Source organism: Saccopteryx leptura, chromosome 3 (assembly GCF_036850995.1).
Source record: "Saccopteryx leptura isolate mSacLep1 chromosome 3, mSacLep1_pri_phased_curated, whole genome shotgun sequence".
NCBI classification, from domain to species: domain Eukaryota; kingdom Metazoa; phylum Chordata; class Mammalia; order Chiroptera; family Emballonuridae; genus Saccopteryx; species Saccopteryx leptura.
Window position 1 is genome coordinate 4142796 of NC_089505.1, and position 24117 is coordinate 4166912.

At 51.0% G+C, this 24117-nt stretch overlaps 1 protein-coding gene across 2 annotated transcripts in view; it reads right to left on the reverse strand.

Annotated features, from left to right (window-relative positions):
- Positions 1 to 3659: 3659 nt before the first annotated feature.
- PDE10A (phosphodiesterase 10A) overlaps positions 3660 to 24117 on the reverse strand; it is a 415008-nt gene continuing 394550 nt past the window's right edge. For both annotated transcript variants that reach the window (XM_066372810.1, XM_066372809.1), the window contains 5 exons: positions 19969 to 20141; positions 14320 to 14431; positions 12961 to 13041; positions 12231 to 12319; positions 3660 to 9268 (listed from right to left, as the gene is read on the reverse strand). In XM_066372810.1, coding sequence (XP_066228907.1) covers positions 9151 to 9268; positions 12231 to 12319; positions 12961 to 13041; positions 14320 to 14431; positions 19969 to 20141 — 573 coding nt within the window. In that variant the 3' untranslated portion in view covers positions 3660 to 9150. The remainder of the gene's footprint in view (positions 9269 to 12230; positions 12320 to 12960; positions 13042 to 14319; positions 14432 to 19968; positions 20142 to 24117) is intronic.

Consider the following 24117-nt stretch of genomic DNA (forward strand, 5'->3'; position numbering starts at 1 on the left):
TCTCCAGGGTTGACAGGGTCCGGGGGCCCAGCCACAACTAGAAAGGTCAACATGAAAATGACCAAGTGCAGAAGGGATCAAAGCCTCGACCCAGGAGAGGAATGCTCTGTCTCCGACCTCCCATCAATGATCATTGGGATCAAATGTGTGGCAAGCCAGGTGTTTCTCCTGGGTCTTTTCCTGGGTTCCTGTCCTGCTGGGCCTGAGACCACGAGCCTTCCTGCTCAGAACCACTGAGCCATTAGGTGAAGTGACCCGAGGTTCGTTAGATTGTAGACTACCCCACGGTTTCCGCCCTGAGCAGGCTGGCAGGTGACGGGACTTCTCCACGCTCCTTCCACGGGCAGGCGACAGGGACAGGCTCCCCGACCTGGGCAGAGACAGTCCTGGGAAGTGAGTCACCTCCAGTGACCAGCCTGCCCTCACTCACTCCGCTCGTTGGCACAAGATGGATTTAGCTCATTTTATATGAAATTGACTAATCTCAGTTTAGATCCGGAAGAAAATAATTGATGTATTCCCAAGACCTGCGTTTCAACCGACCCAGCCTGCGTGGTAGGAAACACACCCAGTGAAGCCAGTCCACCCCTCACGTGCTAGCGGTCAAGGAAGTCAGCGGTCAAGTCGGTACCCAGCCTCAAAACTCACCTGTGACTCTCCCGTTTCTAAACGGTTCCACGAAGACTTTGAGGCAGGAACGTGTTGACTCACTACTTTGATGCCTGGAATGAATTCATCTGCCCAATGCAGACGGGATCTTCCTCCCTGAGGCCAGACTGCTCCGACGACCTGCAGGCCTGCTGGCCACCCGGCCCCGCCCACCTCGCAAACCGCCCCGGACAGGTGTTTCTGTGGGTCTCGTGCGAGTCTGCTTCCCACCTCTAGATGGTGCCAGAGGACAGGTGAAATTATTTGAGCGACCCCGCGGAAACCCTACAGCCGAGACCCTGGTCCCAGCGAAGTCATTTCTCCATGCACCCGCTCATCCCATTTCTGCGTTCACAAGGATAAAAATAAATAAGCGCTGTATGCACATGCTCTTGACACTCGGCTAAGAACACAGCGATGCACAATTTATCTCCTGCTGTAAAGGGGGGGGGGGAAGCACTTGAACTTCCAGTGAGGAGCTGACTCACGGGGTAGCAAGTACCTTGTGTGGCATGTCGTGGGCGGACGTGGGCAGCTCGGGAAGCCCACGAGCTCCCTGTGGCTGAGCCACGGGAGCCGGGGGTGGAGTGGGGGGCGGATGCCCAGACGAGTGTCTGTCCGTGAACTTTAATTCACTCTGGAGAGAGGAATGGCCCAGCAGAAGGCCAAGGGCACACTCTGGGGTGGGGAGGAAACACTGTCAGGACAGCACAAGGTCCTAGATCAATTTATCTTTTTTCTTTTTTTTTTTTTTTTAGCGTGGGAACTGGTTATCTCAGGGTAGATGTTATGAAGCTGCAGATCCCACAACCACGGTAGATAGAATGTTCTGGCAACTGGCGCTGCACACAGAGGCCTGGTTTACATACACTGTGATTGTGTGTTCCTCTCCCCCTGGAATGGTGCGAAGTCGGGTGACCGTCTGTCAGGAGTGACAGGTCAGGATCCCGGACGGCTGTTGGAAGGTGGAACTGGCTAATGCCCTCCAAGTCCCACCCCCTAGTCATGACTTCATGTGGACAAAACTCCATCGACCCCCAAGGCTTAGAAAACAGGGTGTTTTAATACAAACCTCCCCCCCCCCCCCAAGTTAATTACTGCAAGGTCAGGCATACCTTTCCCGTGTTCTCTTAACGTAGACTAGTGTATTTATGTCTCGGTCATTCTGTGTTAAATAAATTTTTTGTTTTGTTTTTTTTTCTTATGACTGAGCAGGTGGCATGCTCTAAGAACAAGAGTTCTCTACAGAAACTCTGACGCCGGCTTCCAAAAGGCTAGACGTGATCGGAGTGCCGACCATTATTGGTAAATAAGAATTTGGAAGTTGATGTTTCGAATAACTTCTGATTTTATTTCCTGATCACTCTCTCTCTCTCTCTCTCTGCTCAACAGCCGTCGAGGACAAATGTCAACCGTGTGAGAAGGGCGGAGGCTCCTGTTTTATTTGGAAGGGGGGACGGGGCAGATGGACGGAGCTCGTTCACGCCGCCCGGTCAGACTCTGTGCGTAGCGGGGAGGGGGGTCTACTGCAGACTTAGAGAAACCTCGTATTGCCCAGGTGTGCCGGTCAGGTCTGTAAGTGTGTGTTTCCCGCCCTCTCTCATGGCACCGTGACCCTGACGGCAGTGGTTACAGATAGGAGCAGCACAGAGGTGGTGACAGAACGTGGCAAGAGGCTTGGTGAGGTGACGTTGCACCCAGACCCACGGGACCGCCTGTCCTGCCTCTGACCCTCTCCGGTCAGGGCCGGGAGGCACGGGGTGGACAGAGGGCCGTCTGAGCAGGTGCTGCTCCTCGGGGCTCCCCCCGCTGTAGGTAACAGATGTGAGGGAGGTGCACTGGAGGTCCGGGAAGGCCGGTGCTAAAGCCCCGTGGGCACCGTTCACATACGGGTTCAAATTCAGATCGGCCTGGCAGAACCCGTGGGCGCCTTGTGTTGCCAAGCACGTTTACGGATGGATGAACCCGTGACATTTATCTGAACGCAGTAGACATCTTCTAGTGTCGCAGGGAGTGACCAGTTAATAAGAACCCTCTCGAGAGCACTCCCAGTCCTGCCCAAGCAGAGGCCAGGGCCAGGGAAGAGCTGGGAAGTGCGGAGAATCCTAGTTCGAGGCTCTGGGCACTTCTGTCTAGTTAACAGGGCTGTGGACACTGGCATGTGTCTTTATTCCGGTAAATACTGATTTTCTTCACTCCCAATGTTAGCTCTCGCTGGTTCATGATTAGTGGAGGTCTAGGGGGGAGCTGACCTCTAACCTGGGCCTTGAATATGTATCATGTCTTTCAAACATTTGTCATGTGCCCATCTGCCCCTCGTGATGAGGGGAGACAGCCCGAGAAACACAGATTCTCTAAGTGGAGCTTTAAAGATAAAGCCGTGAGTGGACTTACCACAACACGCCGTGAGGCTGAGCCTAGAACGTTCTTCACTGCGGCAGAAAGAATTCCGGGCTGGTGCCTCACCGTGCACGCACCCTGGACTGCTGCCCCCTGAGCCACGAGGACTGTGAGCTGTCACCAGGTCCCTGACGGCCCGGAGGCACCTTCGCGGGGCCTGGGTCTCAGCAGCTTTGAAAGGATCAGGAGCAGACCTTCAGAAAGACCAGCCCCCCATCTTCCTCACCCTCTGACACGATGCAGTGGAGTTAACCCATCACTCAGTAAAACGCAACGCTGCTCTCTCACCCTTTCTGCGAAACATCCCACATCCCTCTTGCGTGAACTTAGCTGTCTCCTAGCAACAGAGCCTGGAGCGTCTGTCTGCACCCCAACTTCCCGAGCCGCCTCCTCTCGACACACGCAAGTGCCTCTTACCTTCCCCACAAATGACGGCACGTGATCAACGAGGAAGGTGATGTTTTAAAAACTCTGTATTCAAATTATTCACACCGAAGGTTATCCATTAAAATTATGAACATCTCTAAATACACTTCGTGTATCATACATATATATAGATATATATATATACTTTATATGTATAATTACATATCAACAGAAGACTTCCCGCTGCTCCTAAGCATGTGAGTAAAACAAATGTAGGTTTGGCAACGTAACACCCACAGATGCATGTATAACCGGCTGCTCGAATTACAAATTTATTTACACTTTGCCTTAGGCTGTAATAAACGACGACCGTTCTATCATACAAACATGGCAGGAAAGGCTTCTTTTAAATACAAAGACTGCAAATGAATACATGAAAAAGTTACACACATGTACAGTATGTATAGTGTATAAATGCCAAGTGGAGACCCCTTTAAGTGATTGCACGTGTGCATCTTTACAAAGGTTTCTGTTATACATAGAAAATAATTTGTGTTTTGAAATGTACTCATCCACTGCCACACAGTTGGGTATTGTTCACTTGAAACTCTTTCTCCTTCCAAAGTGAGCCCGGCAGCCCTTGGGGCATGGGGTCGTCGACCATAAACTGGTTTGTGGGGTGCACTGCCGTTGTGAGCCGTGTGACCGACTGCACCCCAGCAGTTCTGGGGGTCGCAGGGGCGGGACACTGTCCCCAGCAGGCTCTCAGGTGCCTGAGGGAGGGAGACAGGAGCTCTTGTTCATATGGACTTGGAATGAAAGTCATCTTTTCTTTTCAGAAAGAGTCAAAATGCTGCATTTCTACAAATTTTGGTAACCGCTTCACAGTGTTTGGGCGAGCACATTATTTCAAATGCGTCACTGGGCTGGGTCTGGTGGACAGGTAGGGGTGTTGTTGTTGTACAGCAACCAATGCCTTCTCCTACAGGTAAATATACTGTACCTTCAGTTTGCACGCTAAAGAAACACACAGAATATACACCATACGACAGATCGTAGGGAAACACTCCCCTATGTCACTTCTATAGGACTGCGTGGCCCGTCACTTGATGGTACTTTAGGTGAGCAATCAATACCCTGTTAAAACTCAACTTGCAATAGCAATAAAAACTGCCCATTTTGGCTTCTGTAAATACACGGTACCTCACTAACAGCTAAAAAACACCTTTGCTAACTGACTTCTCTACTGGGCAACCCGGATACAGCTGGAAGTTTCTGTCCGAGTCCCTGGGTGATCTCACCTGTGTCCGCAGAGCCACGTGGGCCCATGGAGTGTCAGTCCCACACCCCCTTGAGGCCACAGGGCACCGCTTTGCCCTATTGGGGCACGGAGGAACAAACCTCGGGTCTGAGGGAAGAGAGCGATGCTTCTATGGATTCTGAACGTGTTTCTTGGGAAACACTGGTGTCTTTCTCTTTGTTTCATCTTGTAATAATTTAGAACCAGAATACCATTGAAACTTGTTTCTTTTTCTTTTTTTTTGTGCTATTTTTAACATCAATCACATCAATGTATCGAATGCTTCACACAATCAAAACGTCCAGTTAGAAGAAAAAAAAAAAAACCAGAAAGCAAAAAGGTATGCTGGATTGGATATCACTGATTTCAATTTAGTATACGACTTTTTAAAAACATCTGCAAAGTGTGTAGCAGGTAAACACTTATGCAAATGTAAAAACATCACAGCCAGGGACTCCTGACAAGCAGGGGGCCGTACCCCCACTGCACACTCAGCTAAGGTACACTGTACGGTAAATCTAGCTGACACTGGCAATAGAAGAGATGCACGGGTGTGACTAAATCAATGTCATTCAAGAATTAAACTCTAAGTCAGGCAAGTGCAGAAAGCATGTTGGAAATATATATAAAGAGAGAAGTGATTTTCGAAATCTAAAAACCCATGCGTATGTACCTGAACCCCCCAAAAATCACATCACAGTTCTTGAAAGCTGCAAAAAAAAAGACAACATTCATGGGCTGTCATCACCAGGGTCCATGCAAATAAAATCAGAGTGAAATCTGTGAGGAGAGAATGGTCCTGCTCATTGCACTGGGTCCCATGCACCATGGGTCTGTCCCCTAAAATGTCTTCCATTAGAATTAAGCAAGAAAAGCAAAGAGAAAAAAAAAAAAAGTGACTGCAGAAGCAAGATTACAATATCTTAAAGTCAAGGCACAGCCCAAGGCGTGGTGAATAATTCGGTCCTGGTTAAAGCTCAAAACCTTTATTTTGAGTTCAAAGAGCAGCTGAGAATGCTCCAGACCAAATGCACTTTAGAAACTGAGGGTAGGCAGGCGAAGGACTTAGCAGCTACGTGCGCCAGGTGCAGACGTGTCCAGTGCACTGAACATCCCCGTAAAGCCAAGTTCACCGAGACTGCACGAAGTTAAAAAAACAAAATCTAGAAAGCATGCCGAAAAGAGGAAACCCGCTCGGGACAAATCTAGTTTCGAGAGAGGTCTGTTCATGTGGCTGTGAGCGGTGGCCTCGAGTGGCCCTTCGGGTCACCTGCAGGGACGCTTCTCCGGCCTCTGCGAGCAGGGTCAGGAAGGACGGGAAGCAGGGGCGGCTCCCACACCTCTCAGACATCACCGCAGCCAGCCGGAGCACGGGTCCCTGTCCCCACCCTGGTTAGAGAGCCACCTCGGAGAAGCACTTTCCAAACTCACTGCGCTCCTCTCAAGTTCTCTACGAACTAAGAAGATGCTTGCATTTTCTAGAATGTTCTTCCACCGCCCAAGTTCCTCAGGTCGTCTGGCATGCGTTTTCCAAAGAACATTTCTAATTAACGAAATAAACTTGCTACCTCTGGAAGAAATAATGGAGCAGTGGCATTTGATCATGGAAACCCTGGTCTGTCACACATCAGCAACAAACCATGAGAACGCCTGCAAATCGACGACTCGGCCTATGCTCAGGGCCGGGCTGCCAAGGTTAGCCCCGAACAAGACCTGGCCCCGTGTGAAAAACCACCTTCACGAGCAGCTCGTCAAAACTTCTGGTAATAGAAACCATCGGCCCTTTTCAGAAAAGATGTGGGGAAAAGAGATCAGAACTCTAGAGTTTGCTAACTATATCTGCCCACATGGAAAATGACCCTTAGTGGTATTCTTTCTCTTTTTTTCCAAAAACAGATTAGTAATTAACATCTCATTGTGGGGCCCTTTAGGTTAGGCAAATCTATGATTCCTAAGTAAATCTCACACATGATAAAAGCAATATTACTAGTTCACATCAGAACCCAGTCTTTTGCTCAAACTTGGTCTCTATGATGACAGTATTTCACAAGAAATCCACCAACCAATCAATTCTTCCCTCTTTCTTTGGGAAGCTGTTCAGAGGTCAGTCCCATAATCCACTGGCTAAATGGAGATCAAAGAATATCCTGTAATAACCATCAGAACAGCAATCTTCAAATGCCACAGAGCCACAGAACCCCCCACCCCGACTGTGAACTGTTTTCCATATCAAGAAGCAGAATTCATGCATTCTTTTAAAATCCTTTTAATTAAACAATAACCTTACACGTTGCCCAACCCCCTGTGTGATTCAATCTCCAAGTTAAGGAGGTGACTACATTCACGTTTGTGGCTGGAGTTGAACCAGGTGGGGCCGTCTCATAAATTTGGATTCCGTGGAACATGGAACATCTTAAAATCCAGTTCTATGACAACACCCACACGACGGAGGAAGCTTCCTAGCCAGCCCTTGATCAAACAGCATATGTTTATTTCAACACGGCTGATTTTTATTTTTCATGGAGGTGTCTGCTCTCTCACACACACGAGTGTGTCTGCATGCAGGTGTGTCCACATACGTACATGTGTGTGTATAGCCACAGGCAGGTGTGTCCACATACGTACATATGTGTGTACAGCTACACGCAGGTGTGCATCTAGCTGGAGTGGTGTTCCCGTCTCGGCTACTTCCTTTACCCCACGTTGTGTAATTACAATCGCAAACGGGCTCCACGGAGGGAAAATGACAACTCTCAGAAGCCCAGAAGGAAGTTGAACACATAGTGTTAATTTTAAAATAAGAACATTTATGTACAGCTCCCTTTGCTACAACATAAATAAACCACGTTGTAGAAACAACCGATTTATTTTTTTTGCAAAAGACCAGGCCCCTATGAACAACATGTGTACAGTGTTGAGTGTGTAGAAGAGTATTTAAAACTTATTTTATTAAAAGCAGGATTCCAGCTTCCTGCCACGTGAATGGTGAGTCGGCTGTGTCTGCGGGAGCAGCCTGTCCCGTTCCGAGACGTGGAATTCCTTCCGGTCAAGACTCACCACGGGTCCAGAGGGGACTGGTCACCACGCTAAGAATCTTTACAGCATTCGTACGGACCACAATTACACTCCTCGGCGTATACACCAGAGGGTTACTGCTGTGCACTTCCCCAAACATTCACATGGTGGGGGGACATTAACCCAGCACAAACTCGACAGAAGAAACTCCTGGCACCGCGGGCTGCCACACAGACACGGCTGTGCGGGGAGGGGAGCGGAGGACAGACGCCGCTCTGACTGACGGCTGCGGGCTCCCTCCTTCCCCGTCGGGACCAAAGCCCGCGCAGGACCACGGAGGAGCAGGAGGAAGGGACACAGGGGAGAGGATACTGCAGGAGGACAGACGCCGCTCTGGCTGACGGCTGCGGGCTCCCTCCTTCCCGGTCGGGACCCGGAGCCCGCGCAGGACCACAGAGGAGCAGGAGGAAGGGACACAGGGAAGAGGATACTGCAGGTGGGGGGAAACCTTACGAAAGAATTAAAGGTGATGATGTAATCTGATTTTAGGGAAAAAAAAATGAATGGTAATGAAATAATTTGTAGAATAAAATTTTCATTTGGAATGTGATTCTAAAAATTTTTCAGTGACATCAAACAAAATTATAAAAAAATCATCAGTCAAAATTTACCTTTTGCAATGATAAGACCTGTCCATTAGAAAATGTACGTGCCTTGCTTTTATTGATTTCTTTATGCTAAACGATTAGAGAGTTTGCCAAGAGTGCACTAGGGTTTTCTGTAAGTGTCCTCTGACGTGTGAATTGACACGGGACGCCTGAGCTCCCTGGTGACACACATCTGCGCTCTGCCCCGGGGACAGAAGGTCTACCTACCCCTTCCGTGTTAGATCTGCTCACCTAAGCCTTGAGTACAGATTAGATCACACACTTCAGACCCCCTGACTTCTAGAACCCATTTCCATCACTGAACGGCAGGAACCTCACTGACGCTCACCCTGAGGCCGTCTGCTACAAGTCACACTAATCACAAGTAGGTCACACATGAACACTCACAACAGTAACATATAAAAACTCCAATTTGTAACCAATGGCATCAGAGTCACGTCGGTACGAGAGCCGACAACACCATGAAAGTACCATTTCAACCCCTCGCTGGAAAGACACAGCAGCACCCTCGGGAGTCACGCCTGTCCTGTTCGTGAAGGCCTGGCTGCGGCTCACAGAGCCAGCAGGGTCCCGCGGGCGCTGGTCTCGGGCCCGGGGGCGTTCAGATGAGACGGGCGGGGTCACCTGCGGGACGTCGCTACTTGGTGGCACCTTCTGGGTGAGGCTGGCCTCCCGTCGCCCCACAAAAACAAAAGGAAGAAAGTCAAAGAAGCGAGGTGAGCGTCTGTAGGCGGACGGCCCCCCGGGCGGGTGTCAGTCGTCCATCTTCACAGAGGGCTTCTCTGAGGGGCCCAGGGCCAGTGGTGGTGACGAGATCCACACGGCGCTCTCCTCCCCACGGATGACCTTCTCCCACTGGCTGAGGTTGTTCCTAGGACAAGAGATGCAGGGTTAGGAGGATGCGCCCATCTTTAAAAGGATTTCTGGACTGTGCCTCAAAAATCAACCACCCCGCCCCACGTGCGACTCGGGGACATGGCTTCTGGTGCAATCAGACCCTCACAGCAGCTAACCTGCTGGCCCGGCCGGCCCCCATGGGCCTCTGACTGGGCACCGCAGCTCAGTGTTCCCAGAAGAGGTAGCTGCCAACCACCAAATCCTGGGGAATCGCAGCCCCAGACTCCAAGGGCAGAAAGCAAGCCGGGCTCAGGGGCTCAGGGGCTCAGGGCAGGCCATTCTCAGCTGGTTAGAAGGCGAAGGACGAAGGAGGGCCATCGTGTTCCTGCCGAGAGGCGTGGGGTCAGTGAACAGGGAGGGAGTGGGGACACTGAGGGACACTGGAAACAACCAGCACGTCCCTGCTCTGCGGGTGGAAATGAGGCCACATCACATCGGAAGCTGCCGGGTGCCTCACTGTAGACACTGCCGTACATAGAAAGCCACCACAAGCTACACTTGCCACACATCACACATAACACGCCACCGTGAGTTCCACCTGACACACTTCTGAATCTCCTCGTCACAGGAGAGACGTCCCCGTGCCCTGGTGACTCCAGTCTCAACACGGCCTCGACTCTCCCTGCCCTCCCGTCTCTCTCTCTCTCTGTGTCTGTGGCTCACAGGCCTCGACTCTCCCTGCCCTCCCGTCTCTCTCTGTGTCTGTGTCTGTGGCTCACAGGCCTCGACTCTCCCTGCCCTCCCGTCTCTCTCTGTGTCTGTGTCTGTGGCTCACAGGCCTCGACTCTCCCTGCCCTCCCGTCTCTCTCTCTGTCTGTGTCTGTGGCTCACAGGCCTCGACTCTCCCTGCCCTCCCGTCTCTCTCTGTGTCTGTGTCTGTGGCTCACAGGCCTCGACTCTCCCTGCCCTCCCGTCTCTCTCTCTGTGTCTGTGGCTCACAGGCCTCGATTCTCCCTGCCCTCCCGTCCCTCTCTCTGTGTCTGTGGCTCACAGGCTGCCTGTCGTGGGACACCCGCCCCGGGTGGCCGCCTTCCTGTCCCGCACGGGGACCTGCAGGGATCTCGCCTCTCCCCGCCTTGCATTTTGCCTGCTGACACGTGGAGTTCGTGTCAGAAGGCAACCCTGGCACCGACAAAGGTCCCTACAGAGCACACGTGTGCTGAGACAACTCTGGACAGAAGAAAGCCCTAAAATACACACCTGGCAGATGCAGCGACTTCAACTTCAGGAGATCATTGTGTATCATTTCCCCAGAACCTACAGCAACTATTCTGGCTATATTACAGAAAAGACACACACTGACTTGGCTGTTTTTCTCAAGGAGACATAGTGAACTAAGTGTTCATACAGTCAAAACGGCCCTTACGGGTCGGTGTGGTTCTGTCAAGTTCACTAGAGCGAGAACCCGTCCAGGCTGCCGGGACAGCTCCAGACCCACCGATGACCGCGACCACGCCCTCGCCCGTCTGAAACACTTAGCACGGAACAGACGGTCCAGAAGCAGGAAGTAACAATTGCACTATTGCCTCAGATATGTTTTTTTATTTTTTTACAATTGGAGACTGGACTGCAACTGATACTTCCATTTCTCTTCAGCGGCACCCCCAAGAAATCATTTTAATGAGCAACTACTAACGAGGGGCAGCTGTGGCTCGACAAAGCAAAGTGGACGTTGTGTTTCACTTAAACAGAAAAGCACAGGATTGTAAAGCTCTTGTTGGTGCTGTTTTTTACTTTCCCTTAAACATGAGTTTGTAAGTTTCAACAGCGGAGGGAACCCTCGTGCATTGCTGTGGGAACACAGGCTGGTGCAGCCACCGTGGAGAGTAGTGTCATTGCCTCGAAGGATGAGAAATGGAACTGCCTACGACCCAGCAATGCCACTTCTGGGAACATAGCTGAAGAAACACGAAATTCTAATTTGAAAGAATATGTGCACCCCTATGTTCAATGCGCGTGATTTACAACAGCCAAGCTCTGGAAGCAGCCCACGCGCCCTCAGTAGATGGTGGGTAAAAATGCTGTGGTCCATTCACAGAGGGGGGTGGGTATTGTGTAGCCATAAAAAAGGGAAATCTCACCCTTTGCAACTGCATGGGTGGACATTACATTATTATACTGAGTACATAAGCCAGTCAGAGAAAGAGAAGTACTGTATGATCTCACTTATATGTGGAATCTAATGAACAAAATAGATGAACAGACTCACAGACACAGAGAAGAGACTGACGGCTGTCAGAGGGGAGGGAGGGTTACAGATAGGGCTGGGTGACAAGTGTGAAGGGATTAAGCAAAGAAAGGAAAAAAGAATAAAGAACAGACACAGACAGCAGTGTGGTAATGACCAGAGGGAAGGGGGGGGGAGGTAGAGAGGGTGAAGGGGGCACATGGTGACAAGGGGGACATGACTTGGGCTGGGGACACAGAGTACAGCATACAGATGATGTCATGTAGAACTGTGCACCTGAAACCTGTACGATATTATTAACCAATATTATCCCAACAGATTCAAATAAAAAAATAAAGACAGAGAAAGGTTATGAGAGATGAGAAACAGGAACAGATAACAGGTGTCTTCCCTCTCCCTGGGGAGGAAGAGGAAACTGAAAGAGAAGGAAGACCCCCACTCCGGGCCCACGACTCCCATGCTGTAAGTGCTGCCTCAGCTGAGCTCCCGCCTGAGACACGCTGACACAGGGCCCTGGCCTGTCCTTCTCAGACAGGACGGGAGGGGACTGCTGAGCCCTCAGAGACATTCCCGTTCCTGTTTGGTGAGTGACTCTGTAAATCAGGCTCCTGACAGCCCGCGAGGCCTGGGCGGCCACACAGCCACAGGGCAATGAGACGAGGACGACGTGGGTAAGAAGCGTCCAGGGAGCAGGGCCCCCGCTCCCTCCCGCCGTCCCATCCTGCGCCCCACCCGAGGGTCCCGGTACCTGCAGGCTCTGAGGAGCGGCTCCGTGGGCGGCAGGATCTGCATGAGCGTGGTGTAGCAGGGGATGGCCACCGCGTTGTAGAAGCCCAGCTGCTCCGCGGCACCGGCAAGAGACACAGGGCGTTAGCGCTCTGGCCGCGGGAGACCGCTCGGGGGCTCCTGGCTCACCAGGAACCTCGACGTTAGGTCTGCTGGGGGCTGGGGCTCACAGGGCACTGAACGCACCCTAGAGGTGAGGCGGGGGCTGGGGCGCAGGCAGAGGTGTCCCCTCGCTTCCAGACCCGAGACACACCCACCGGCCTCCACTGACAGCTGGAACCCCACCCACCGTACCTGAGACTCACGATGGTGCCCGAGCCCCATCCCCCACCCCGCCCGACCTGGACGACCCCAGGTGACTGGGGTACCCCCCCCTGTGCGTACCTGGATGACCCCAGGTGACTGGACCACCCCCCCCCCCGCCCGACCTGGACGACCCCAGGTGACTGGACCACTCCCCCCCCCCCGCCCGACCTGGACGACCCCAGGTGACTGGACCACTCCCCCCCCCCCCGTGCGTACCTGGACGACCCCAGGTGACTGGACCACCACCCCCCCCGCCCGACCTGGATGACCCCAGGTGACTGGACCACCCCCCCCACCCGACCTGGATGACCCCAGGTGACTGGGGTACACCCCCCCGCCCGACCTGGACGACCCCAGGTGACTGGGGTACCCCCCCCTGTGCGTACCTGGCCTTGGGGGACCTCGTCCCGCTTGTCCCTGTCCATCATGGGGATGGGCTGTATCCCCAGTTTCTTCATCTCGTCGCCCTGAAGGGAGGGGGCAGGCACAGTCAGCTTTCTCGGCTACCGGCGGTTACAGAGCAGTGCTGCTCACAGGCTCTTCCCGCATCCATTCGTTTTTCTCAAAATGAGTCATGTTTTTGGCAACTGACATAATGAAAAGTTAAGACGATGGAAGACAGAGCGTGTTCTTGTTTGGTGTCTATCCCGAGGCCCCCTGGCACGAGCACTCAGAGCCCAGCACCCTCTCCGGGCTCACTGCAGAAGAGAGACACCACAGGAAGACACGCAGGACAGAGCGGAGGGCAGACGAGGCACGGACAGCCGGCCTGCCCTGCCTGCTCTCCCAACGGTTTTCACAGGCGATGGACCGGAGGCGGCTCGAGAGGGGACTTCTGACCAATAACGCTCCAGTGAACCGCAGGGTCACGGGCAGTGCGGCTGGGCAGCTTACAGCCACGGGCCTTCACCAGCACGTCCCGGGCCACAGGCCCTGCTCAGGCCCTGTGAACAGTGTCATTCCCTCCTCGTGACTGCTTCTCCTAGTCACTCGCTCTGAATATGCAGGAGCCCCGGTATGTAGGGGCTGCCGTAAACAGGAGAAGTCTATTCCACTTACTCGTGGGTGGCCCAGAAGGAAAATTAAGAGGTCTCCCATCCAAGTACTAACTAGGCCCGACCCCGCTTAGCTTCCGAGATCAGACGAGACCGGGCGCGTTCAGGGTGGTGTGGCCGTAGACAGGAAAATTAAGAGGTAAAACACACATTTCCTATCACTCTGTTTACTCAGGAAGAGGTGTTCAAACACAGGTAACATACATGCTTGTGTGCCATGTTGGGAGTATCACGCCTGCTGCTGAACGCTCTGCTATCTTGGTACAGCCTCACTTGTCAGGGGCACAAAATGACCTTTCTTTCGAGTTCCTAACCACAGGCATGCAGAGCCCATGAAGCTCTGCGTCCTTCCAAACACCTGTTCAGGGCCTGTTTTAAAGCAGATGAGCAGCAACCGTTTTTTGAGTGAATGAATGACAGAGCGACTATTAAACAGGGAAATGGCTGCGTTATTGTGCGGTGACGGGGTTCCTGGGCTTTCGGTTGAGATCAGAGAATCTACACGTATTCAAGTCGGACGCGACAACACGGCTCCCACGTTTCTCCTGTGCAGACAGGGGTCAGTCCTTGTTTTCTGAAGTCACTTGCAGCAGGAGCAGCTGACACATCGTCCCCCACCACCTGCACAGCTGCTCTCTCCTCACTGTCCCATTCCCCTCGACCAGCAACAGGTCACAGTCAAGGACGTACCTCAGCCCAGAATTCCGCATAGATGTCGTTTGCTGTCAGTTTTGTCACTTGCCACAGTTTTGTCACAGAGCAGAGATCGCAGGCGGTCATCATCAGACCGATGACACGGTCTCTGGAACACAGGAGCACAGAGCTGGTCAGCACCCGCCCCCGGGCCTCCGCGACTGGACCCGCAGCCATGGTTTGGGGTCGGGCTCGACAGCGGGCATCGCTCAGGAAGGGGCAGGACAGCGTGTCGGGGCAGGTGCAGTGACGGCAGGAGAGCGAGTGGAAGCCACTGGTCCCTGGGATTCACTTCCTGCAGACCAGACACTTTCCCAAACACGAAGACACATGGCGATGACTGACACGCTCCAGCGGACACGTGTGAGGAAAAGGGAGTCTTGTGCTCCAGCACACGAGACCCCGAGCCCCAGCGGCCTGTGCCAGACGGGACTGGGCACCAGGGTGGCAGGCGCCAGCCTCAGTGTGCACGTAAGACACGGTCCAGCTACCAGAACACGAAATGCCGATGTGCAAGCCTATGAGATCACATCACAAAACCTAGGCTTGATTGTTTGCCATGCTGACAAGCTGAAGTCAACAGTAAAATAAAAACAGTATAAAAATACATGGTATAAATGCTAGAAACTGTCTATTAATTCCCCTATTCTTAGCCACTCGAGTGGCTTCCTGTCCAGGTGTGTTATGAAGAATGCTTCTGTGAACAGTTGTGTTGATGTCTTGTGTAAACATGTGTTTTCTGGGTCGCAAAATAAACCTACGTTGGGCTTTATAAGAAACTTAAGAAGTATTTTCCAAAGCAGCCGTACATTTTATACTCCAACCAGCCACATATTAGTATGTACTTTGATAGTCTCATGTTCTTGCCAATCCTTGGTATTGTTGTTCTTTTTAAACTGTGGCAATTCTGGTGAATGTGAGTGGTACACTGCTGTGGTTCTAATTTGGATTTTCTTATGATGAAAGATGTTCAGCAAACTTTCATGCTCTTATGATCTAAGTTTTGAAAAACTATTTTCATTCTGGGGCCACTACTAAAAAATGCTTTTAAATGCTGTATAGCTGATGTGCTCAGAAAGCAGAAAAAAATCAATCACATGAAATGATGAAATAAATGACAAAAGATGGAAAAGAATGGAACACAAAAACAGGAACAAAGAGCAAAGCCAAGAACATAAAAACAGTAACAAATATGGCAGATATTTTTCAACAATATCAATAATCGTTTTAAATATCAAAGACTACACCCTGAATTGAGAGACCATCAGAGTAGGTCCCAACTGCATGCTATCTACAAGAAACCCACTTTAAATAAAAAGACACGTAAAGATTACATGTGAATGAGTGGACAAAGATATGCCACACTGATGCCAATCAAAAGAAAATGGGAGTGGCTATATTCATGTCAAATACAGTAGACTTACAAGCAAGAAAAGTTATCAAGGATAAATAAGAGCATTACATAATGAGAAAGGGGTCAATTCATCAAGAAGATATAACAATTCTAAATTTTCATGTGCCTAACAATAGAACATCAAAACATGTGTAGCAAAAATTAGCAGAACTCCAAGGAGAAAAGATGAATCCATTCTTTTAGCAAGAGACTACAACACCCCTCTCTCAGAAATAGATCAAGAAGGCAGAAAGTTAGAATGATCATACCTGAACACAACAACTTCATCAAATAACTGGATACAGTTAGCATCAATAGATTGCTTCATCCAACAACAGCAGAAGACTCATTCTTTTCAGCTCACATAAAACATTCACCAAAGTAGACCATGTTCTGGGCCATGAACTACACCTTAACAAACTTAAAAGAACAGAAATCATATAATGTATGCTCTTAGATAACAATGGAATTGTTAAGGTACAAATAACAGAAAAGTGGAGGGAAAAGATCTCTAAATGCTTGGAGATTGAACACCACACTTCTAAATACAACATAAGTCACAGAAGAAATCAAGAGAAGATCTATAAGCTTCCACTTTACGAAACTAGAAAAATAATGGCAAATTAAATTCAGGGTAAGCAGAAGAAAAGAAATAAGAATTAGATCAGAAATCAATAAAATTGAGAATAAGAAATCAACAGAGAAAATCAAACTCAAACCTGTTTTTTGAAAAGATAAATTATATCAATAAGCCTCTGTCAAGTCTAACTGAGAAGAAAAGAGAGAGGATACAAGTTACTAATATCAGAAATGAGAAAAGAACATCACTACAGATCCCATAGACATGAAAAAGTGACCAGGTATACATATCATGAACAACTCTATGCCCCAAGTTTGACAACCAAGATGAAATGGACCAACTTCTTGCAGGATCTGCCAAAATATACACAAGAATAAAAACAATCTGAAAGTACTTTATTTATTAAAGATGATTGAGTTAATACTAAATAACTTTTCCAAAACAGAATGAACCAGGCCCAGAATGGTTCACTGGTGAGTTCTATCAAACATTTGAAGAAAAAAAAAATTGTATCAATTCGCTATAATCCCTCTTTGTGCATAAAAGCAAGAAAACACTCCCTCATTCCATGAGGCCAGCACTACCCCAAGACCAGAACTTGACAAAGACATTACAGGGAAAGAAAACTACAGACCAACAGTTCTCATGAGCACAGATGTAAAAAAATCCTCAACAGAATTTTAGCAAATCCAATCCAATCCTGCACAAAAAGAATTATACACCACACAACCAAGTAGGATATATCTCAGGTATGCAAGGCTAGTTCAATATTCAAAAATAATTTAATCTATCATATTACCAACAGGCCAAAGAAAATCACATGATCGTATCAACAGATGCATGACATTCACCTGACAATACTCAACACTCATTCATGATGGCAGCTCTCAGTAAACTAGGCACGGGGTAACCTCAACTTGATAAAGATGTACGGCTAGCATCATGCTTAATGGGGAGAGACCAGGAGCTTTCTCCTAAGATGGGGAATAAGGTAAGGGTATCCTTTCTTCTAAACTCTCCTTTTTAACATCAGACCAGAAGTCCTTAACAATGCAGTAAGACAATACAAGGAAATAAAAGATATACTTATTGAGAAAGAAGACATAAAACTGTCCTTGTTCACAGATGACATGTTTATCTCTGTAGGAAATCCAAAAGAACAGACAAGAACACAACTGGACCTAACAGGTGATTACACAGAGACGGAAGAATACAAGGTCAACACACACAAGTCAACTGCTTCCCTTGCGTACTGGCAAGGAACAAGTGAAATTATAAATTAGGAATATAGTACCTATTATATTAGCACCTCCCAAAATGAAATGCTTGTTTGTACAGAGGCCTAAGACCCAGAATAGCCCACACAATGTTGGAGGCCTGGCATCGCCTGACTTCAGGACTAACTGTAAATCTACTGTAGTCATCAGCACAGTGGGAGAACAGACAAATAGATCACTGGAACAGAACAGAGAGCCCTCAAGTAGACCCACATAACATAGTCAACTGATGTCTGACAAAAAAGCAAAACCCAAACAGTGGATAAAGACAATCGCTTTAGCAACGGGACACCCACATGCACAAAAAATGAATGCTGCACTTGTTTTTAGAGGTGCGTGGCCTCTGATCACAGCTGCCAGGCTCCCCACTGGCAGACCCCCTACCTGTGGGACTGGTTGTTGAGGTTCAGGGCTCCCAGCTGTCAGACCCCCTACCTGTGTGACTGGTTGTTGAGGTTCAGGGAGCCGCTGGCAGACCCCCTACCTGTGGGACTGGTTGTTGAGGTTCAGAGCTCCCCGCTGGCAGACCCCCTACCTGTGTGACTGGTTGTTGAGGTTCAGAGCTCCCCGCTGGCAGACCCCCTACCTGTGGGACTGGTTGTTGAGGTTCAGGGCTCCCAGCTGTCAGACCCCCTACCTGTGGGACTGGTTGTTGAGGTTCAGGGAGCCGCTGGCAGACCCCCTACCTGTGGGACTGGCTGTTGAGGTTCAGGGAGCCGCTGGCAGACCCCCTACCTGTGGGACTGGTTGTTGAGGTTCAGGGAGCCGCTGGCAGACCCCCTACCTGTGGGACTGGCTGTTGAGGTTCAGGGAGCCGCTGGCAGACCCCCTACCTGTGGGACTGGTTGTTGAGGTTCAGAGCTCCCCGCTGGCAGACTCCCTACCTGTGGGACTGGTTGTTGAGGTTCAGGGCTCCCAGCTGTCAGACTCCCTACCTGTGGGACTGGTTGTTGAGGTTCAGAGCTCCCCGCTGGCAGACCCCCTACCTGTGGGACTGGTTGTTGAGGTTCAGGGCTCCCAGCTGGCAGACCCCCTACCTGTGGGACTGGTTGTTGAGGTTCAGAGCTCCCCGCTGGCAGACCCCCTACCTGTGGGACTGGTTGTTGAGGCTCAGAGCTCCCCGCTGGCAGACCCCCTACCTGTGTGACTGGTTGTTGAGGCTCAGGGAGCCGCTGGCAGACCCCCTACCTGTGGGACTGGTTGTTGAGGTTCAGAGCTCCCTGCTGGCAGACCCCCTACCTGTGGGACTGGTTGTTGAGGTTCAGGGCTCCCAGCTGTCAGACCCCCTACCTGTGGGACTGGTTGTTGAGGTTCAGGGAGCCGCTGGCAGACCCCCTACCTGTGGGACTGGTTGTTGAGGTTCAGAGCTCCCCGCTGGCAGACCCCCTATCTGTGTGACTGGTTGTTGAGGTTCAGAGCTCCCCGCTGGCAGACTCCCTACCTGTGGGACTGGTTGTTGAGGCTCAGAGCTCCCCGCTGGCAGACCCCCTACCTGTGTGACTGGTTGTTGAGGCTCAGGGAGCCGCTGGCAGACCCCCTACCTGTGGGACTGGTTGTTGAGGTTCAGAGCTCCCCGCTGGCAGACCCCCTACCTGTGGGACTGGTTGTTGAGGTTCAGGGCTCCCAGCTGTCAGACTCCCTACCTGTGGGACTGGTTGTTGAGGTTCAGGGCTCCCAGCTGGCAGACCCCCTACCTGTGTGACTGGTTGTTGAGGTTCAGAGCTCCCCGCTGGCAGACCCCCTACCTGTGGGACTGGTTGTTGAGGTTCAGAGCTCCCCGCTGGCAGACCCCCTACCTGTGGGACTGGCTGTTGAGGCTCAGGGAGCCGCTGGCAGACCCCCTACCTGTGGGACTGGTTGTTGAGGTTCAGAGCTCCCCGCTGGCAGACCCCCTACCTGTGTGACTGGTTGTTGAGGTTCAGGGCTCCCAGCTGTCAGACCCCCTACCTGTGGGACTGGTTGTTGAGGTTCAGGGCTCCCAGCTGTCAGACTCCCTACCTGTGGGACTGGTTGTTGAGGTTCAGGGAGCCGCTGGCAGACCCCCTACCTGTGGGACTGGTTGTTGAGGTTCAGGGCTCCCAGCTGTCAGACCCCCTACCTGTGGGACTGGTTGTTGAGGTTCAGGGAGCCGCTGGCAGACCCCCTACCTGTGGGACTGGTTGTTGAGGTTCAGAGCTCCCCGCTGGCAGACCCCCTACCTGTGGGACTGGTTGTTGAGGCTCAGGGAGCCGCTGTCAGACCCCCTACCTGTGGGACTGGCTGTTGAGGTTCAGGGAGCTGCTGGCAGACCCCCTACCTGTGGGACTGGTTGTTGAGGTTCAGGGAGCCGCTGGCAGACCCCCTACCTGTGGGACTGGTTGTTGAGGTTCAGAGCTCCCCGCTGGCAGACCCCCTACCTGTGGGACTGGTTGTTAAGGTTCAGGGAGCCGCTTTGGTACATCTCCTCCAGCTGCTTCCTGTTTCCGAAGTAGAGCGCCAGGTCGGTGGCGATGATGGCTTTGCGGATGATCTCGAGCACCTGCTCGTACTCGCTGGAGCTCAGCGTGGAGAAGATGTTGTGCCCTTCCAGCTGCGGAGACACAAACACACCACCAGTGACCAGCGCAAGCTCGATCCTGTGGCTTCTCCCCGGCTGGCAGTAGCACAGTCAGCCAGGGACACCTGGCCCGCCAATGACAGGTTTGGGGGGAACAGAAGAACAGTCTGAAATGATGAATGGATTGGGTTGTGCCTTCTCTTCCAGCTACAACAACGAAACCAGCACTGGAATTAACTATTTCAGTGATGGTAACATCATCTGCTGCCACAAAATCTCAGTGACTGGACTGCATACCTACCTAGTTTGTGGATATGTCTAATCAAGTAACTGAAGGCCTGAAAAATGTAAAGTATTTAAATAAAAAATTTTTCTTCTTAAATTAAAAAGTGTAGTGCTTTTAATATTATGCTGAAAATTAATGAGCTAAAAGTCACCTATATCCTTGTCCACTCCAGCAAGCGTAATGAACTCTGACCTACCCTAGAACAAGAGTAGTCAACCTTTTTATACCTGCCGCCCACTTCTGTATCTCTGTTAGTAGTAACATTTTCTAACTGCCCACCAGTTCCACAGTCATGGTGATTTATAAAGTAGGGAAGTAATTTTACTTTATAAAATTTATAGAGCAGAGTTACAGCAAGTTAAAGCATATAATAATAATTACTTACCAAGTACTTTATGTCAGATTTTCGCTAAGTTTGGCAGAATAAGTCTTTTTAAAACAACTTGCTATAGTTAAATCTATCTTTTTATTTATACTTTGGTTGCTCCGCTACCACCTAGCATGAAAGCTGGAACGCCCACTAGTGGGCAGTAGGGACCAGGTTGACCACCACTGCCCTGGAAGAATGTGCCCACAACCTCAAAGTAAAGTGCACGTCAGCACACTGAACATTCTCCTCACGCGCAAGAGCTCACACACGAAACGCCAATCACACAGGAGCAAGCCCGGGCCACCTTCCCTCCCATCCTTGGGGCGGGGGACAGTGCAGCATGTCCCTCCCAGCAAGGCCCCAAGGCTGGTCACTTCGATTCTACTGTCCCAGAATTCTCTTCCTATATGGGCATCTTCTAAATACTTTCCACATTAATTCCTCCCTCTGAGAATTTCAAGTTTTTATTTGTAATTGAGACAAAAATGGGTTGCTTTTCTCCAAACAGAAAAAAGGTTGAGATAATTAAGATGTGTAAAATTTGTGGGTTCACTAATAGTATTTTAATTATTTCATTTTCAGTCATCATGGTGCTACCAGAAATTGGTTTTTGAGTGTTCTCACTTGTCGTAAGCTACCATGATTGGCTGACGAGATATATTAAATTGTAAAGTTATTAAAGTGCATTTCTGTACAAGACCAGACATCCACTACATGCTGTCTGCTTCCTGCCGCTCTGGAGTACAGCTGCATGTGCACACTATGTCCCTGCCCTCCGTCTTTCTGCGTCATTCACCCTCGGGAGTCCGCACACGCCCACAGCGTCCTCCGGTGCATGCAGCAGTCGGTTCTGGGTGGCCACCTCTCCGACAGCAAGGGCTGTACGGCCTTCTGCTTGCACAAGGCGCTCAGTGTAAAAAGCACTTTCACATACATGATTTTGCTTTCCAGTTACAAAGTGTAGCCAAGTCCACCATCTCTGAGATGATGACTATGCTGGAACGCTACCAGGAAGTCCCTCTGACTGAGAAGACCCTGCGTCTCCTGGCTATGACCGTGACTGTAGTGACACAGCCTCACGGCAGCAGCTTCACGAGCCCAGAGGGCGAGGCGCAGGCTGTGACCCGGCTGACGTCAGCTCAGCACAGGGGGACGCATCTCATGCTCAGAACATGCGTGAGCGCCATGGGCCCAGCGGCTGCAGCGAAGGCTGCTTAGTGACTGGTGGGGACAGGGAACAACTCAGGTTGGGCGCTGGCTGAACTCAACCACCTTTCTGGCCAGTCCAACCTTGCTGTCTGCGGTCCTAGAGCCAAATGCTACAGAACGGAAACCTTTTCTCTGACCCGTGCTGTGACATCTCCCTGCTCTGGCAGGACCATGACCCATGAGGCCACTGGCCTCTGCTTCCACCCTGAGTGATTGTGAGCTGGGCTCCCCCAAACACGCTGTCAGCCGCAGGGTGTCCCCCGGTGCAGATGTGCTCGCCTGCTGACTGACGGGACCTGAAGACAAGCCACATGCAATCCATGTGTGCACGTGACTCGTCCCTCTGCTGCCAATACCCACTCGGTCACAGTGCACACGGTAGTCTCGCGTGCTGCTGGATGTGCTTTTAGTCTCTCTAGAATAGGGGGATCTTAGACTGGACTCTGTAAATGCTCTGGATGACCAGAGTTACAACCGGACTGTGATCCCGTTAGTGTATCATCGTGACTGCGTTTTCATTCCAGTCTAAGAAGTATCTGTTGTCTGAGACAAACGAAACCCGTTATAAAGGAGCTGTACACTCTGTCACCCACTGTGGATTAGTTATTTCTGTGATTGCTTCACAATACGAAGGAGGAAAAGTTGAGGATGGGACCTCTATAATAAAAGTTGTAACTAGGACTTTATTACTGCCTCCTTCGTTTCTATAAGAGTAAAGGAAATGAATAAATAAACAAAAATGGCCCTCTTAACTGTCCTTCGGTAGAGGGCCGGGTGAGGGAGGCATGAGGCATGGTGCGTGTTCTCAGTGGGATGCTCCTCAGCCACGAGAAAGGATGACCCTGCCATCGCGACAGCACGGATGGATGGTGAGAACGCCATGCTAAGCAAAGTCAAGTCAGACAGGAACGGCTAAGAACCACGTAATTTCACTCATCTGTGGGACATAAAACTGAAACTCAGAGACACAGACAATGGCATGGCGGCACCAGAGGAAGGGCTGGGGGCAGTAAAGGCTTAAGGGGACCAAACACATGGTGACAGGAGACCTGAATCTGGGAGGTGGGCGGACAACACAATGTACAGATGGTGTATCACAGAACTGTACTCTTGAATCCTATAGGACTCTATTAACCAAAGTCACCCCAACATATTTAACAAAAAAGAATTAAAATAAAATACAGGGTGGGGCAACAGTATGTTTACAGTGGTGAGTAAATAAAATGGAGTTGATTCTTGTATTGTTATATTATTTTATACAAACAACCATAAACCTATTTTTGCACCATCCTATTACGTGTCCATAAACAAAGTAGTATTTAAAGCTCCAATTTCACGTTAGTTGAAACATAAAGCCTCACAGAGTAATACAGCACACGTGTATCCCGGTAGGTAAGTGTGTCAGCACTCAGAGCCCAGGCCCCACTGTGTGAGGCTCACACACACTGCAGGCAGCGGGCCCACTGCCACCTGCAGGCACGTGGTGGAGGCACGCAGCCCAGCTCTCCGGCCTCCGCGACAGCAGAGGAGCGGGCTATGGGCGCTGTGCTCCTGGGACCCGTGCCTGAGCACACACGGTGCTGAGGTCAGTGATGCTGGAAGGCTTCCAGCTCTTACACCTGGTGACACGAAGGACCCGGCCCCTTCCTGCCATCGGCTGTGTCTGTCTGAGCGGGGAGCACAGGCCCCCCTGAGCAGACGCTCAGCCTGCAGGGTCTCCTGGTGCCAGACAGTGGTCACTTAGGGCCACTGCACCCAAGGCCCGACCTCCCTAAGCTCACCATGGAGGAGCTCGCAGGGTAGTGGAGCCACAGGAGACCGAGAGTGGACGGTGTGTCCGGCTGGGTGGGGAGGGCTCTGGCAGGACAGGAGTGGGACGCATTCTGAAGGACACGCGGAGGTGGGAAGGGGGACCATGAGACCTGTGTTTGCTGGGACGACACCAACTTCAGGATGTCGAGCAAGTGGACGAGCGCCAGGTGAGAGTTCAGGTAGAGGAGGGTGAACAAGAGGCTCAGGAGGGAGCCCACGTCTGGCAGTAACGGGGGCCATAGATGATTCCAGGCAGGTGCTGACACGAGCAGGTCTGCTCTGCAACAGCTCTGCCCACAGTGTGGATGCGGGCAGGGCGGGGCAGGGGGCAC